Genomic DNA, 17,559 nt, shown 5'->3' on the forward strand with positions numbered 1-17,559 from the left:
ATATCCTTCTGTCACGTTTTCATCTATTTTTTTTCATCACTTCAAAAAATGTTCTGAAACATAATTTTTTCTCTTGTAATTTAAACGTCCTGTTTTCAAAAGTTTTACTTGCTACACTTTGTTACTTTTCCCAATCACACAAACACGCTTTCCACTCAGCAATCAAAGTTCTCCTTTAAAGAGAGGGGAGGAGCTAAATTCTGAATTTCAACGAAATGGAGTTACGATAAGGCAATATTTTGTGCAAACTGTGGTCTCTCCTACTCTTACTATAAAAAACTGGGGTTGCCAGAGTAGAATAAAAAATTGCATTGCGAAATTTTTTCGGGCTCTCTTATCTTATCACTTTTTGATGGGGTGAAAGTCAATGAGACTCCTGTAGCGTAATGGTGTAGTCTAGTTGTACGTGTATAAAAAGTGGTTGTTCATTGCCTTGGTTGACTCACTTTCAACTTTTTCATTTTATCTTTATGCTTTAGTTTTTGAAATCACAAAAAATCTCTTAGTTTTCTAGAAATTTGACCTTTTTCCAAACTCACAAACTTCCTTGATGCATTTTGTAATACTCCATTTACCTGAGTTTCCCTTTTTTAATTTCCAATGTTTATTAGTTTTCTGGAGTATTCTAGAAGGTTGATTTTGTTTTTTGAAACTCTTCAAATATTCCCGCTTTTTGGTTTTTTTTTAATTTTAGGAACTCCTAGAATTTTTCTTTTTCAATTCTTTTAGGCTGGAGGTTGTTTTTATCTAGAACAAGTCTTTTCGATTTATTTAAATAAAGATTTACGAAATTTTACAGACAATGTTGAATTACCGAATTCACAAAAACCTATCCAATATAAAATGGGTCAATTTCTTTTCGCCATGGGAACGTCAACGAGCCTACTTTGCGGTCCTAGTCTGGTTCGTGTTGATCTATCCATTCTGCTGCCTCTGCCAATTAGCCCCATTTGTTCTATTCTTCACTGGACAATGGATTTTTCTGGCGTTATACGCTTGCTGGTACTATTATGATAAGGAATCTCCAAAACGAGGAGGTTATCGAGATAATTGGTTCAGAAGGCTCTCCCTGCATAAGTGGTTTGCAAATTACTTTCCGATCAGGCTTCATAAAACGGTGGAATTGGATAAGAAACAGGTAATTAGATAGTTTGCAAATATGATTGGCTATTAGGAAAAGAAAAAACATTGCACTTTTAGAGAATATGAAAATGTTTGAAAAAGTAATGGATATATAATTCCTGATTACATTTTCAATCCCAATATTTCCAGAACTATATTTTTGGCTATCACCCACATGGAATTCTTGGAGTTGGTGCGTGGTCGTGCTTTGGATTCGATGGATGTAATGCATCGCAAATTGTAAGTCTTTTAGTTGTTGGTAATTAAGCAGTTGTAAACCCTGAAAACTCACCTGACGCAATACACTGGTTTAAAATAGTATTTGATTGGAATATTACTTCAGTAAATACGGGATCTTCCTTATATATAAAACGCTAGAAACGTCTGTTGGATCTCATGTCACGCTGTCCGGTTCACAGCTTGCTGGTTAAACATAATAAACAATGAAGAAATAGAATCACCCAGAAAACTAAAGAACGAGGTTATAAACTCTAACCGAATTTAGAGACCACAATCAGATCTAAAGGCTCTAGAATTTTAACTCCTCAACAATTGTCAATCATCTCCAAAACTTATTTTCAGTTCAACGGGATTCGATTCAGCATCTGCACGCTTCCTGGCAACTTCACCGCTATGTTCCGACGCGAAATATTGCTCAGTATTGGCCTAATTGAGAGTTCCAAGGAATCTATTGAATATGTGTTAGGCTCCGAGGAAAGGGGAAGGGCAGTGGTGATTGTGATAGGAGGTGCGGCAGAAGCTCTCGAAGCCCATCCAGGGAAACATACTCTTACATTGGCCACCCGTAAGGGATTCGTCAGAGAAGCACTGAAGACCGGTGCACATTTAGTTCCAGTTTATGCGTTTGGAGAAAATGACATCTATAAACAAATCGATAATCCAGAAGGGTCAGTGCTTAGAAAAATGCAAGAATGGGGTAAGAAGAAAATGGGAATCTCATTGCCACTGATTTATGGAAGAGGATATTTTCAAATGGCGTTAGGACTTCTTCCAATCAACACAAGCGTGAATGTGGTAGTTGGAAACCCTATTGAAGTAATGAAGACTGAAAACCCAGAAAAAGAAGTTGTGGATAGGATACATAAGAGATACATGGAAGAGTTGGCAAAGCTGTTTGATGAGCATAAGGAGAGATTCGGAGTTTCCGAGGAGACAAATCTTGTTTTTCAGTAATGTTGTTGTTTTGAATTTCGATAATTTTCAACTTATTCCATTTTTCAATTTGATAGTCATATTTATTAACCAATATTTGTGTTCCCAAACATTTATTGTTACTTTTTCATACTAGTCAATCTCACAGTTCGTCCTATATTAGGACGCACCTAACTTTGATCATCAACTAGTGATCTTTCTTTTCCTCCAGTTACGAGTCCTTTTATTTTTCTGAAGTTTTTTAAATGCTGTTTTCTGATGTTTGATTTTTACACATTTCACGGTTTCCCAGTTTTCTTATCATTTCTAACAACTCATGTAGCTTTCTCCTGTTTACGGGTTTGCCTCGTTTTTCACTCAAATTTCTGTTTAAAGGGGGGGGGGGGTTGCATTAAAATGTGTTAAAAGTTATCTATTTTCCTAATATTATTGCGAAATTTTTTTTTTTTAATCCGGAATCCCCGAAAAACGCCGTTGAAAAGGAAAAAATTAAAAAAAAAAGGTGCCGCCGAGGGACGAGGATTTTCAGTGAGAAACCTAGGCATCGCGTGCTGCGCGACTTTCTTACCGGACAATTTTTCCGGATTTTGTTCGCTTTTATCTCCGACAGGTAAAAAACGTTAAAAAACACTGTCGGCCACTTGAAAATAATGCTATCAGGCGTCGTGGCCTAGGTTTCTCACTGCGCGGGAATTCAAATCCTCGTCCCTCGCGGCATCTTTTTCGAATTTTTTTTTTCACTTTCAACGGCGTTTTTCGGGGATTTCGGATTTCTTTCGAATTTTTTCGCAATAATATTCGAAAAATAGATAACTTTTGAAACATTTTAATACAAAAAAAAATTTTGGTCGGATTCCCCCTTTAAGATTATAACATTTCCATAATATTTGTTTGCTAAAAATGTCATCTCTTAAAATAATATATAGGTTGCCTGTTCTTGTTTGTGTTCTGTAAATTCAGCAGTTTAAAAATGTTGGGAGAATGTCTAAGGGGTCTGTGAAAAATTTTGTGAGAAATGAGCTGGAATAAAAAATCAATTCAACTTTCATATTTTAAAACTTTACGCAGTTCTGTTCGGTTTAAAAACAGAAGCTTTATGTCAAAAATAAAACGAGTTATGAATAGATGTGTACTTGTTTGATAGCATTAATGTCACAACTTTTCTTTTCACTCTCCAATTTCTTGGGTGTTCTACGCCAGTGGTGACATCTTACGAGCGGCAACTTCTCTATTTTTCTGCGGTTCTACTTGAAAAATTTTGACATCCGAGTGCTGTTTAGTTGTCGGTGGACTGCTATTGTTCTTGAAAAATCCGGCAATAGACCAAGCGATGAATACAGCAGATAGGAAAGGATACCATTTGGTCAGAACTAGGGAGTACTGAAAGTTGCTGTTTATATGGTTTTGTAGCTATTTAAAAAAACAGCATTTAAAATTATGTAAATTATTGTAAAATTAAAAGCTTTAATAGAATAGAAAAAAATCATTCTTTTGGGGTTTTTTTTTCTCCAAAACTCAACCAAAAAGCCAGCGTATACAGATAAGCTTAATGAACAGAGATTTAATTAACAGAGACTCACAATTGTATAATTGACCATATAATTCAAGTACAAATCATAGCGAATAGCTTTTATTGATTCAGGTATAACAGAGATAAGGACGGCAATGGCGCAGAGAAGAATGAGCTGAAAATTTGTAAAGTAAACATACTTGGATTTCTTGTTCTTTAAGTTTCAAATGATATCAAATTTTGAAGTTTCACTTCTATACATTGGGTTCCAAACTTCAGTTTTCAGTTGAATTTTAACTTTTCCGTTTCATATGGAGTTTCATCCCGTTTTGAATTTTACCCAAGCAATGTTATACTTTGTATACCTGATTCAGCAATCAGAACTATGCAACATTATCACCTTTTGCTATGACCACTTCCTGAACTTTATCTCTACTGATAAGTGGGTGTGCTAATTGAGTTGTTGCACGTGAAAAAAACGAAATATAGAAATGATACTAGGACCTAGGACTCGAGTTTTTAAAACAATTTAAACCTTGGTACCACGAATATCACTATCGATAACCAGACGCGGGATGTGAGGGGGAAGAATATCTAACCTGCATCATAATACTCCAACTCAACTTCTGCTGCAATCGTTTCGTCTTTTCCGAAAAATTTTGATTCGTCGCAAATTCATGCTTCAGTTTGACGTAGCAAATTATAATTACAGTGGCCAAAACTGGAATCTGTCCGTGACGATAAAAAAGGTCCACATCTTGACCAGCCTGGAAACCCAATTTTTGTGGATTGAGTAACGGCATGGTGATAACTCAATCACCTGAATTATTGGGTAACAGTCATAAGCATCCAAAATTGGGCCAATGAGCATCAGAGGTATGGCGATGGAGTAGAGGATGAGCAAACGTTTTCTGGAAATTTAATAACACGAAAATGTTCAGTGATTCTTGAGTTTTTCGAAACATACCAGCCCGTTTGCCGCGCCTCCGGCGCTTCGAACAGTTGGCTGGTGCGCCGTCGGCGCGATTTAATCTATATCTTTAACTGTTCGTCGCTTCGCTCCTCTGTCTTACTCAAAGGGTCACTTAAATTTATATTATATTTCAACTTTTTAAACGTGTGCGGACAGACTGACAGAGAGAGAAAGAGACGCAACTTCGTTTATTTATTATAAGAATGATAGTCTTTGAATTGTCGGGATTTTCTCAATTTTTTAACTTTTGACTCACTTCTTTATTATAAAAAGTCTGTGCAAATTGAATAACATCAATATATCCTGGGAGCTCGTTGCTGACGTATTCATGAAGATTATATACAAAATTCTTTCACTCATCGAAAAATTCCAAAAAGGGTGGCCAATTTTGACATAGTCGATGTTTTGAGTCTGGATCTGAAAGTTTCCCACTTGAGCGGGTGTAAAAATAAAAATTTATTGAATACTTGAATATTTAATGAATAAATGTTATTTAAAAAATCCAACAGTTGTTAACTTTTTCATACTATATAGTTTTGATACTGATCTAGTTTATTCAAACATTAAAAATTTAAAATTACCTCATTGACTATTAATTCGAAAATACAAGCAACAATATTGATCGCAGATTGTACAATAATCAAAATTTGATAATCACTTATCACTTTGAAATTATTTACAATTAACAGTCGGCTAATAATTGTAGAATGTAGCCAAATACATAAAACTTGGGATATAATACGATTGGAGTACTGTAGCCATTCACATTTGTCATTAATTCCATAATTAGCAATTGCAAATGTCTGGTCTTTTCTGGAAAAGTTAAATGTGGAGGGACATGAAATAAATGTTTTCTGAAATTCCGTTTAAATATACTCCTCGAGGAGTTCAACTTGTCGGGGCGAGTATTGAAGTCGCCGCGCAGCTACCGACTGCGCCACGCGGGCGAAAAATCATAGAAATTCAGAAATTCAAAAACCCCTTTTTATTTCAGAAATTCAAAAAAGAAAATTCAAAACTCGAAAAAAAAACCATAAAATTTTTTAAAATTCGGAAAATGGCTTAATTTGAACAAAATTCATTCAGAAATTTGTTATAAACTTCGTATGTTAAAATTGTTTCAATTAGTTCGTTTTAAACTCACATTCCATCATCTGAATGAGAAGTCATTTTAAAAATGTTTATGAATTTAGATATACATATGTAGATTTTTGATATTCAGATAAAACTTTTATGCTCAAAAATATATTATATTTTCTGTCAGGTGAGATTTTTCTATACATGACCCATTTATTGAATCATCGGCCTGAGCAAAAATTTCGCAATAAACGAGAACAACTTTTGATTACTAACTTGGAGTTTGTACATGAAGAAATTCGATTTTCAAGAAATTTGCAATAGATTATAAGCCAAGAATAATAAAGGAAAAGGCTTGAATGTGACAAAAAATGCTGTTATGCAAAAATACAAACTTCCAAAATTTTGGGCGAGTTATGTTTCTCTCTTTTTCCATACGGTCATCAAAAATAAATAAGACCAAACTTCATAGCTTATTTTATATCATAAGGAAATTAGGTTAGAAAAGAGTTCAGTGAAAAGTTAAAGGGTGTTATTTACATGTTCTGTTTCGGAAAAGTCAATAAATATATCTTGGAAACCCTGAAGCGTTCACATGGGCGGGCGGTGGTGTGATGGTTCTGTTCTCCGATGCCAACCACGGAAGACAACATCTCAAAATTCTGACGGTCCGTTCGAACAATTGATCGACGAAAAATGATTTAATTGCTCTTCGGTAGTCTCGAACAATCATCAACACTGCAATAGGATCCAGAATTGGGTAGAAAACAAAGGCGAATTGTATAAGGATATCGATTTTGTGAAGGCTAGCCATGAGGATTGGGGCACAGAGCATTGTAATTAGCGGAAGATAGAGTAAGAAGAATGGGATGAGAGTTTGGACGACTAGTGCACGGAAAAATTGGCGTTGCATGTCTAGGGTTCTTCTGGAGACAATACGCTTCTTGATAGTAATTTCTTTCCAGGTACGAAAACCACAGTAGACAACAATGATGCAGGAGATTAGCTGGAAGTTTGGATTGATAAATAAGAAACCGGGAGTGAGTATGAGATTCTAACAAACTTCACTTACCACGATTTTTAACAAAATCAATGCCAAAATAATCGATTTAGTACAGAAAGTTGTTTTCAAAGCACTTTTAACATGATATTTGATGCCAATGAATACCGTGAGTTCCGGGTCGACTTTGTAGTAATCGATTAACGCATCCCTTCAATTCTTTGGTTGAATAACTGCCTAGTAGATAAACTTTCAATCAAAAAATCTCACATATCAACTTCACAAGTTTTATCAGTGGTGTTCCCTAGGAAAAGTGTTGCAAAATACCACTCCAGTCCGAAAATGAAAAAAATCAAAATCCAAATGAGAAATCTTGGTTTTTCAAATTGTTTCAGCCAGGTTTGATTGCTAGAAAAGAAATTATCAAAAATTTGTTGAAAGTTAAGGAAAAAAAGCGACTCACTTGCAAACTGCCATATATCTGTAGAAAAAATGAATGGCTAATAAAGAGATGATAATTCCAGAGCAAGCGAAGTTTATCACTTAATTACGGTAATCAGTTTTGTTAATTTTTGTGAAAATGGACTCACTATTAAAATGTTTGGCGACAGCTTTGTTTAGATGAAGAGGATTGGAACTGAAGAATATAAATTCTCCGTTGTTTACGAAAATCATCTGAAAACGTAAATCATAGACAATAAGAATGACCGATTGTTCAAGAAAACATACCGGTTGATTAAGAACATCGACTGTAGAAAACAAAAGTTCAAAAACCGAAAAACTCAGCATCAGATAAACATAAGAACCCAGTTGTTTAGTAGTTTTGTTTTTTATCATGTACATCAGAATATTATTTACAAGGACTGATAAACAAAATCCTGAATAGGTGCTCACTTGTTGGATCGAAATCTTCATGGCCTAAAAATTCAGAAGATGTTGAATTGGCAATAACTCGAATTTCAAGAAAATACTCAGAAATTCGTGTGAATTCCAGGTGTTGCGAGAAGTTTTCAATATAAACTCAAAAAAAAAGAAATTCTAAATCTCAATAATTCAAAAAATCTGTCGGAAATTCGAAAATCTCTAGATATTCGAAATTGTATAGAAACCAGTCGATTTCCGCCGCCTGACGGCGGCTACAATCTTCTGGCTACACTTAAAACGTTTGAATCTCAAAACTTGAGGAAATAATAAAAGAAGTTTTGATTGGATGTGAAAAATTGTTAACTTTCTGGTTTTTTTTCCTCCCGAATTTTCAAATTTTCAAATTTCGGTTTGCGCCCCTCCGGGCTAAACCCACTGGCCTCTGCTAACAATAACTTGCCACTCCAAAAAGAGATTTCAATACCTTTTCTCAGAGATTTTTTTCTAGCTTCAAAATCGGAAAATTCTAGACTTTGACATCCAGAGTTTCTGAAAACCTGAATTAGGAAACGCGGAATGCGGAAATTTCGAAGTTTATCAACTCTGAAATTAAGATATTCAGAATTTTGGGAATCAGTCGCTGACCTGGGGCTCAATCTTCTGGCTTCCGCATACTGTATCTTACAATTCAATTTCTAAATTTCCGATTTTCCGAAGTCACAAAAATTCCTGAATATTTAATTTTCCAAATTTTCAAAGTTTCGAAACTACTTATGACTGAGATCTATAAGTTCTGAAATTCGGAGTGAATGGTTTTCCGGTTTCCTAAAGTTCCAAATGTTTCGATATCTGAGTTTCAGAATTTTTGTATTTCCTGGTTTCCGAAAGTTCCGAATTTCGAAAAATTTTTAAATTAACAAAGACAGTCGATTTGCGTCCCTCCGGAGCTGGACCTACTGGCTCCCGCTTACATTGCGTTATCTTATAGTGAGGGTTTGACAACTTTTCGAAAATCTGACCGTTTGGAATTTGGAAAATTAGTATTAGGTTGTTCGAAAAGTAATGGGCGTTTAGTGCGAACTACTTCGATTTGAGCATGTGTTGTTGGAAAGTGGTAGATGATGATGGAGAAAAGCCCCTTGATTAATCTTATCTTGTTCTATTTCTGCATTAAGTTAGAATGAATCAAAAACGCGCATTACTTTTTGAACAACTTAATATTTCCGATTTCCAAAAATTCGAAAATTCTTATTTCGCTTAATGAACGACTGGACATCTCAATGCCCATAATCATGCAAAAAAGTACCAAATTAGATCACCTTTTTTGCCTTTTTTTCATAGTTTCTTTGCTCTCTGAAGTTCGAGAATTCGAGAAATTGAGAACCCGGAAATTTGGAAATTCAGAAGTTCTACGTTTCGAAATGAACAAAGTCTCCAGGAGTTCTTGGAACTTAGGAATATCAGAAGTTTATAGATTCACGAATTCGAAAATCATAATTTCCAAAAACTCAGAAACTTCGAAATTTGGAAACCTGAAAAGTTCTAAAATCAGAAATTCTGAAATGTTTTTTGCAAATTCGGTGAATAAGGAAAATCCAAAATTTAGAAATTCCAGAATTTGGAAATTCAGAAATTAAGTTACGAAATTCTTAAAGTTGAAATCCTGAAAATTCGAGTGATCCAGAAAGCGCGATCTTATGTTTCCTCGCAATCTATTTTTTCCTGTTTCAGAATTTTTCCCTTTCAAATATTCAAAAACTAAAATAACGTTTCCTCAAAATCACCTTTCTCCCAGAAATAGCGTGGATAAGAAAAAAATTTGGGCGGCTAAACGGGGATGACGTAAAAATTGTTTTAATAATTTTCTAAAAATTTGCTCCGTAGAAACAGAATAACGTCTCCAGAAGGCGTCAAACTCAAAATTTCGAAACATAAAATAGACGGGCATCATCTCGCTGCTATTTCGGGTCATCTGTGAAAATTTGGGAAATTTTGGTCCATTCTGGACTTCGGTAGGGCAGGTGACCCGGGAACACCGGACACACACACATACACACTCACACACAGAATTTGGTGATTGTTAAAGTAAAGATGTTCAAATTTCTGAAAAATTAAAAAGTTTCTCATAACATTCTCTCGGAATTAATTTTTCAAATATTTAGTCCGAATCAATTCTGAAAAGTGTGTTGAAATGCAAAGTATGATGTTACACAAAAAAGAAAAATTTTGTTTTTAACCAATTTTTCAAATTTTCGGAAACTCGTGATTTTGGGCACTTACATATAATTATAGCTTTGAATTTCATAAAATCTTTCTTTTCCTATCTGAAACATAATTATTGGGTTTTCATTCGAAAATCTTAGACTTTTCAGTAGTATAGAAAGTTTTGTACGAAAAGAAAATTTGCGAAATTTTGAAGGTTGAACATAATTTCTTCAAAAAACACTGATAGAAAAATCGGAGTTTTAAAAAATAAAAAATATTGGTTTTTTATTACTCTCTGAAAAGTTTAAACATTATCGAATAAAGGAAAAAATCAACTGTAACTTTTCACAAATGTACCACCTTGTATGGAATGAGGGTGGCGGGTACTGTAGCGGATCGTATGGTAGAGAAGAGTTTGGCGGCAATATGAATTGTTGAGCTTCTGAATTTATCGTTTTCAGTATATTCATGTACTTGGGGCTGAAACAAAAGTTGCTGAAATCGTTCTGGTAGCTTAGAATTTTTTTGAAACGTACATGATATGATTTTTTTTGAATTTTTATAAAAATCATAATGAAAACAGATGCGGATAGTTGAATTTTTTTAATTTGAGAACTTCGTGATCTGAAAACTTTTGGATTACAAGATAATTAGACGAAGTGTTTCATTTATTTATTTACAAGTATTTACAATTCACAAAAAAAAACAAAAAACTTTGTTCTTCGAATGATTGTTTTTTACATGGTTACACTAAATCGAAAAAAATTTTGAGACGTCAAGTGTCTAGCTGATGGGAAAGCATGAGATAGTATGAGAGGTTATTTTTGCTCAAGAGCATCTGGATTTCACAGAATTTTCAAAGAAGTCAAACCTGGAAAGTGAGTTGGAGAGTGAAAGTTGAGTACATCACAAGATAATACAGTACAATACAGTACAAACAACGTTCTTCTAAATTACAGAATCTTCAAAATGTACATCAATAAACTTGAGTAGATCGTCAAAACAATATAAAATATGATTAATTTCCAGAATTCAAAATTTAAAAAAAAGTGTAGATAAAACATTAGCAAAAGCGAAAGTTTCATTATTTGAGTTAACCAAAAAAACAAATTCTGGCAAAGCTATCGAGCGCTAATTGCCTCATCCGCTTGCTCATTAATTTGTTGGAACACTCTTTCGGGAATCGGTTGGGGCGGCGCCGCAGGTGCATCATCTTGAAAATCGGCAGGACGAGCACGTTTACAGGACGCGCGGGTGACTTTGAGGACTTCTTCGTTTTGTTCCATAGCACATCGGATCTGAATTTTTTGGTTGAAACTTTGGAATTTATAATCTATGAGTTTTCAATGATTAAAAAAATGATATAAAAATCGCATTCTTAATTTATGGTTCGCATCTAGCGGCTGCAAAAAATTATTGTATTTTTTAATTTTGCGCATTGTCAGGTTTTGAATGTTATTACTTTAACAAAATCCAGTTTTTCAATGCTCACCTCTAAATCAGTCAGCATAAACTCCTCTGCCAACCACTGTTTATCCTCAATATTAATAATCTTACTACCCCATAGCATTGTCTGCAACCCATCTATCAATTTTTTTGAGCAAATTCGATCCGCGAAATCCAAGATTCTAGTAATCCCAACATCATCCAATACCAGTCGTCGATTGTACAACATATCCAACCCGGTTTTGAGGGTTCCCAAAGTTTCCATAGACAAATTTATACATGATTGGGAGCCTTCTACGAATCGCTTCGAAAACATTCCACGGAAAAACTCAGAGTGATGAGAGAGATATTCTTTGTTGATGTGAGTAATGCGTCCTTCACATTGAATTTTTCCATTTGTGAGTCCTGGCATTTTGATGTCTCGGTTTTCATCGTTTCCTTCTTCTTGCTCGGGATCCTCTCCAGGATCCACACTCCGTGAAACAAAGATTAGCTCCAGATCTAAATTTCCATCTACAGAGTGTTTCAGAACATCTTCAAATTTGGCAAAAACAGGAGACCCAACGATTACATAATCATCATCTTTGACTCCTAGAATCTTATCAGTATACATAAAGTTTCCATACTCGTCCCGGATGTGTATAAAGATGTCAAAGTGAGTCACACTTCTACAAATTGAAGGGGGTCGGAGTTCTTGTTCCTCCTCTTCTTCATCATCATCACTAGAGCACGATTCCCTGGTGAACTGGAAGCCAATGGATAGGTATTTTTCGCCAAGGAACTCTTGTGTATAGGCGAACATGAGACTGAAAATTCAGAATTTTTTTATAGAATTGCAGGATACTCTCCGCTTTTGGAAGATCCTTTAGAACTTACCAGTTCCGATGATCATCCTCCCAGGTCATCATGGAATTTTGTTTCTGAGGGATCGAGGAAGATCCAAGTGACTTAATATCCTTCAGCATCCATAATATGTTTGTATCAAATTCCCAAGGAATCTCTTCATCTGTCGGTAATTGTACAATCTTAACTGGTTCCGAGCGGTGGACCAGTTGAGAGAATTCACGGTTCAACGATGGTCCCCAGATATCAAAGCCGAGTTTTCGAGCGATAGGGATAAGTTGAAGAAGGCGGTCAGCTGGAAATATAAATTGTAAGAACTTCGTAGAACTTTTCGCAGTGTTGCGAGTGAAAGACCATTTTAAATTTGCAATAGCAACAGCGCTAGACCAAAAAGTTCAAGCTAGTCATGCTCAGTATCATTTTGTAGAACTTATAATAGCTTTTTTCCAGTTCTCAATTTTTTAACAGATGTTGTTTGTTCCTTACCTTCAAGGTCCCACCGATGATGAAAAACTCCCATCGCATCGACCAAATCTTCAAAAAGGACCGAATTAAAAGTGTACTCCTTTTTCTCATCATCCTCGAACAAATAACCGAGTAACGGTGCACGACGTTTCAGATACTGTAATTTTTTTTCATTCTGAACTCGATATTATAAAAATCACAGCATCCACAAGATCCCCTAAAATTTCAAATAGCAAAAAATTCTGGTTATTTCCGAAAATGCCAAATCAGATTCAATTCATAGATTATAGACATTGAAAATGTACTATGTGATGCTGTCAAGATGAATTAATTAGAGGCGCATACCTCAGGATCCAATATCAATTTTCTATCTCCAACTTTCAAAGCGTGGGTCCCGTTGGGAAATAGGATCTCCTTGGGAAGGGTCAATTTAGGAGCATCTTCCTCAGTTAGTTGCTTCAGCTCCACAACAAATGTAACCTTGTCCTGAAATTAAACGTGTTAGATGTTCAGTTTTTATGTTCCTTTCGCCTCCTTTCATAATTTTTAAAAAATCATCTGTATGCTGTACTGTTTGCTTTTAAAAAGAAAATATATGTTTTTCCTTATATTTCTTTTTTTGCCGAAAAGAAATGAGACAGCGACATACGCATGACATGCTCCTCTTCTTTTCCTTTTTTCATCTTCTTGTTTTTTTTTGTTGAGAAAACGATGAAATGGAAAAGAATGAATAGTAAAGTAGAAATTTCAAACGGGAATCAAATTTTTGTCGCGATGTCTTGCTAATGGGTTTGTGATCATAATCTTCATGGGCAAGATGTATTATGAGAGAATTCTTAGTTTTGGAGCCAAGATAGTTTCAATTTACTTTTCAAAAACGACGACTTCCCCGCTTTTAATTGATTCGAAATATTTTAATTGATTCGGAAAATGCGAATAACGGATAATTTTGTACTGTTCGAATTAATCAATTTCAATCCAAAAACTCTTTTACCTTTGGTTCCACAATTTTCATCAAACAAGGATTAACAAGTAGAGTTTGCATTCCTCCGAAGGTGTATTCCTGCATCCATTCGGGGTTCGTCTCTCCTTCCCGAGTACATTTAATCTGAACACGGGATTGGCGGTTCGGGGTGAGTAACGCCACGTGGAGTGAGTAGTATTGGTGATCGTCGCCTTGTTTGCATAACTTCAGACGAATCGCCCTAAAATGTGTAACTTGTATCGTAAAACTTTTTTTTAATGTCAAAATCTACATTTTCGTTTTGATTTTTCGGTTAAATTTGAACGAAAATGTGAGCCTTTAATAATCGCCTTCTGCTGAAACCTTTATATGATCAAACAAAAATTTTATTTGAACATTTTGGAAACTTTTGTTTTAATCTATATTTTACAATTAGCGCTTGAAAATATTCATTTCAAGCCAAGTTATGTGATTTGGAACTCTGTTAAGTTTGATATAGATGGCTGTCAATCATCGAAAGGTTCTATTCCGATAAGAATCGCTAATATGAATTATGGATGCCGTATAATTGATAAGAAGGCTGGCAGCAACAACGGTTAGATTAAAATATATGATAATATTCAGTAGGACTCAAAATAAAATGTACAGAATTAAAATGAGAATGGAAATCAAGAAGCTCTATATATTTTTTGACAAAGTTAGAACAATTGCAAGAGCAAGACATGCGAAATTAGCTGATGCGACACTGTCAATCATTTGACAAATAAAAAATTGTGTGATAAGAAAAATAGAAGAAGTTTTGATGAAATGTGAGGGAAAAAAACAGGAACAAATCCAAATAGACGTGAATGGAAACTTTTAAGACTGGTTCAAAATATACCTTTTGTATACTTTAAATCCAACAACATCCCTTCAACCAAACCCCTGGTTATATATTCGACTCGAAAATTTTATATTAAAATATCAAGTTTAATACCATTTTGTGCCTCATTTCAAGATTATATTGTCCGCGTTGTTTTTCAAATTTTTTGTAGCTCTATTTTTGAAAGAAATATTGTAAAGTTTTAAAGTTTTTCAGTTTTTGGCAATTTTAAAATGTTGAGTAACAGTTTTTAGTGTCCTAGTTAGTTTTTTTTTTCAGTTTCTAGCCTGCAATTATTGCAAATGTTATATTGTGTAATACACAATGTGTATCAATTCGAAGAAATCTAAATTTCTCGTTTCTTCAAATAATTTCCTATTTTTAACACCTTCCAAAATAGGGTTACCGTAACCCATCATCCTACTCACCATTCAGTCCTCCCAATCTTCATGATCGCTTCTTTCTTGAATTGCCAATCAGTTTCACCGCGAAGCCGATACTTCACAGGAATCTCTTCCTCCTCTTCCAGCATTTCCATTATGCACACAAGTAGTAGGAAACGGGGCAAAACCTAGTCAGCAAGCAGTCAGCAGGGAAAGGATGGCTGTGTGTATGGGATGGTTGGGGACTGAAGGGAAAAGAGAAGAGAATAGAGATAGGGCGGAGAAGAGAGAAGAAGGACAGTGAATGTTGTTCTTCGGGAGGCGAGATGGAGACATAGAGACATGACCGGCTGATCGACTCTTCTTCAGGCCACATCTTACAACTTCTACGTCTCTTTCAACTATCGATCACTCATCACCGACACACACAATCTTCTCTTCTGGAAGCGTCTGCGTCTTTGGCGTTTTTTGTCCATCCCGCTCGTCACTCTCAGAGAAACCCCCACCGACACTCACATTTATATGTATTGCTTGCCATTTTGGATTGGGAGAAGAAGATGCAGAGAAATTGGAAGAGCGGCTGGATAGATGAAAATGACGGAGAAGATTTTTTTGAGGAACGGGCAATATTGATAAAATAACATTTTTTAGAACAAATTTGGAGAATTTTGAACAACGTAGGATAACATTTGGATTAAAACGTTTGAGATTAAGAGTTCTGCACTTAAAACCATAACCCATAATGCTTTGATGATAACATTACTTATGTATCTAGTTTTTGAAACCAACAAGCATTATTAGAATATCTACAAAGAACAAAAATGTTTACTATTTGGGAGGAAAAGTTTTGAAAGTCTGGAAATTTCAATTTTATTTGGAAAACCATCCAAAATTTAATTTGATACTTGCTCAAATTTTACAAAACCCATATGCCGAGCAAGTTTTTAAAAAAGCTGAAATGCACAAATGCTCTTTTTCGATATTCGGATTTTTTTCATATTTTTTGAAATACTGCAAAGAATCAATGTTTTTGATGTAACCAGTTATATTCCAGTGCTAAAAAATCAAACTACGGTGATCAGTTTTTCGGGCTTTTGAAAAAAATTGGCGTTCATTTTCCATTCTTTTTACATTTTCTCTCGCCCTCTGTCTCCTCAAATTCAAAACGGGACAAGCCACAGCCACAGTCAATTTACGAGACACACGATTTCCGATGAATCGGCTGTTTGCCACTAAAAGACCTCATGAAAGAGAAACAGTGAGAAAAATTGAGAGAGTGGTTAGAGAAAGAGGGGTGTTTTGAAGAGAAGAGTCTCGGAGACCCCTGACAAATTATCATTATTAGTATTATATGTAAAAGGAGAGAAGAGAGAAAATAGTACGGAAATAGACTGGAAGACAAAAAGGGGAAATTATTGATAGCGATATCTATTATTTTCGACACAAAAAATGTGGATGTTTGTGAAAACAAAAAAAATGAGTTGGACAGTTTAATAGGAAATTGGTATAGGTTATTCCAGAAATAATGTAAAAATAGAGCTGAAAACGCTGAGCAACACCAAAAAAAGTTTTTAAGTTCTTAAACAATTTCAACATTTCAAGTTTTTATTTCTGAATTTTATACACTTTCCAGCTCTGATTTTTTTATAATCCTGAAATGAACTTGCTTGTCCTATTATTTCAAAAAATTCCAAGTTTTACGAAGTATTGTAAGAACAATATTCATTTTATTTAGAACCCAGCAATCCCTCATTGATACTGCACACTCCTTTCTCAATCATGTTCTAATACTCCTTCAAGCTTTTACAGCAGAAATAGCATTCCTTTCTGTTTCTTCCTGAACTCAGCCCCCCCCCCTTCTGGCGTCTAGGTATATTATACTAAACGTTCCTTTTCCCTTCACGCTCTTTCTTGCAACCCTTCTTTCCAGAGGGAGTTCTGAGCTGTCTAAATCTCTCTCCAACTCCCTCTTCCCTTCTTCCCTTGTGGTTGTCATAGCAAAGTTTATATATTTCCTTCTTTTCTACCCCCTTCCCTCACATTCACGATTTTTATATTCACATATCACTTACTATAGTGATCCCCTCCCTAATTTCTAAGAAAAGTTTTTTAAACATTTCTCATGTGCATATAAAAATAATTTTTAGGAAAACCTGTGTGTATGTCTGACGATGAATGGGGAGATTTGTTAGACGTAGGTTCAAAAGTTTGAAAAACAGCCCAATATAACATTTTTTAATTTTCAGGTATTAGACGAGCCAACTGAAAAATCAACGGCTTCAATAAAATCAAGCTCTGAGAAAAAACCGCCCAACAGTTCAAAAATAGTGGATTAGCATCGATTTTGAGTAGTCAGGATAGTAAGGTGAACAATTTCAGCCAATTTTATTTTCCAGAATGTTAGTTATTTTTGAAACGCTTGTTAAAGGGGGACTCCGACCAAAAATATTCATTGCATTAAAATGTGCTAAAAGTTATCTATTTTCCGAATATTATTGCGAAAAAATTCAAAGAAAATCCGAAATCCCCAAAAAACGGCGTTGAAAAGGAAGAAAATTCAAAAAAAGGTGCCGCCGGGGGACGAGGATTTCCAGTGAGAAACCTAGGCCACGACAGCGGGCGCCTTTCCTATGTGGCAAATTTTCCGGATTTTTTTCAATTTTATGTCCGGC

General features: G+C 35.0%; 5 protein-coding genes across 5 annotated transcripts in view; 2 read left to right on the forward strand and 3 right to left on the reverse strand.

Annotated features, from left to right (window-relative positions):
- Window positions 1-802: 802 nt before the first annotated feature.
- CBG05683 lies at window positions 803-2,316 on the forward strand (the record flags this gene model as incomplete). Its single annotated transcript, XM_002638584.1, has 3 exons — window positions 803-1,138; window positions 1,273-1,362; window positions 1,705-2,316. 3 exons carry the CDS (start codon window positions 803-805, stop codon window positions 2,314-2,316), a joined length of 1,038 nt encoding a protein of 345 aa, XP_002638630.1.
- A 1,170-nt stretch (window positions 2,317-3,486) lies between these two features.
- CBG05684 lies at window positions 3,487-5,948 on the reverse strand (the record flags this gene model as incomplete). Its single annotated transcript, XM_002638585.1, has 7 exons — window positions 3,487-3,675; window positions 3,876-3,980; window positions 4,405-4,572; window positions 4,626-4,716; window positions 5,035-5,195; window positions 5,360-5,591; window positions 5,923-5,948. 7 exons carry the CDS (start codon window positions 5,946-5,948, stop codon window positions 3,487-3,489), a joined length of 972 nt encoding a protein of 323 aa, XP_002638631.1.
- Window positions 5,949-6,414: 466 nt separating this feature from the next.
- Cbr-str-89 lies at window positions 6,415-7,770 on the reverse strand (the record flags this gene model as incomplete). The annotated part of the gene is made up of 6 exons (XM_002638586.1): window positions 6,415-6,861; window positions 6,928-7,066; window positions 7,126-7,263; window positions 7,319-7,397; window positions 7,446-7,530; window positions 7,585-7,770. The coding sequence occupies 6 exons, from the start codon at window positions 7,768-7,770 to the stop codon at window positions 6,415-6,417; spliced, it is 1,074 nt and encodes a 357-aa protein (XP_002638632.1).
- Window positions 7,771-11,045: 3,275 nt separating this feature from the next.
- On the reverse strand, window positions 11,046-15,042 carry CBG05686 (the record flags this gene model as incomplete). Its single annotated transcript, XM_002638587.1, has 7 exons — window positions 11,046-11,222; window positions 11,417-12,176; window positions 12,247-12,508; window positions 12,700-12,835; window positions 13,024-13,164; window positions 13,673-13,883; window positions 14,933-15,042. The coding sequence occupies 7 exons, from the start codon at window positions 15,040-15,042 to the stop codon at window positions 11,046-11,048; spliced, it is 1,797 nt and encodes a 598-aa protein (XP_002638633.1).
- A 2,006-nt stretch (window positions 15,043-17,048) lies between these two features.
- Window positions 17,049-17,559, forward strand: part of CBG05687 — a gene marked incomplete at both ends in the record, with an annotated part of 3,269 nt that continues 2,758 nt past the window's right edge. Inside the window, one exon of the mRNA XM_045238649.1 lies at window positions 17,049-17,081. Coding sequence (XP_045093019.1) covers window positions 17,049-17,081 — 33 coding nt within the window. The remainder of the gene's footprint in view (window positions 17,082-17,559) is intronic.

The sequence above is a fragment of the Caenorhabditis briggsae genome (genome assembly GCF_000004555.2).
Source record: "Caenorhabditis briggsae complete genome, chrV, whole genome shotgun sequence".
NCBI classification, from domain to species: domain Eukaryota; kingdom Metazoa; phylum Nematoda; class Chromadorea; order Rhabditida; family Rhabditidae; genus Caenorhabditis; species Caenorhabditis briggsae.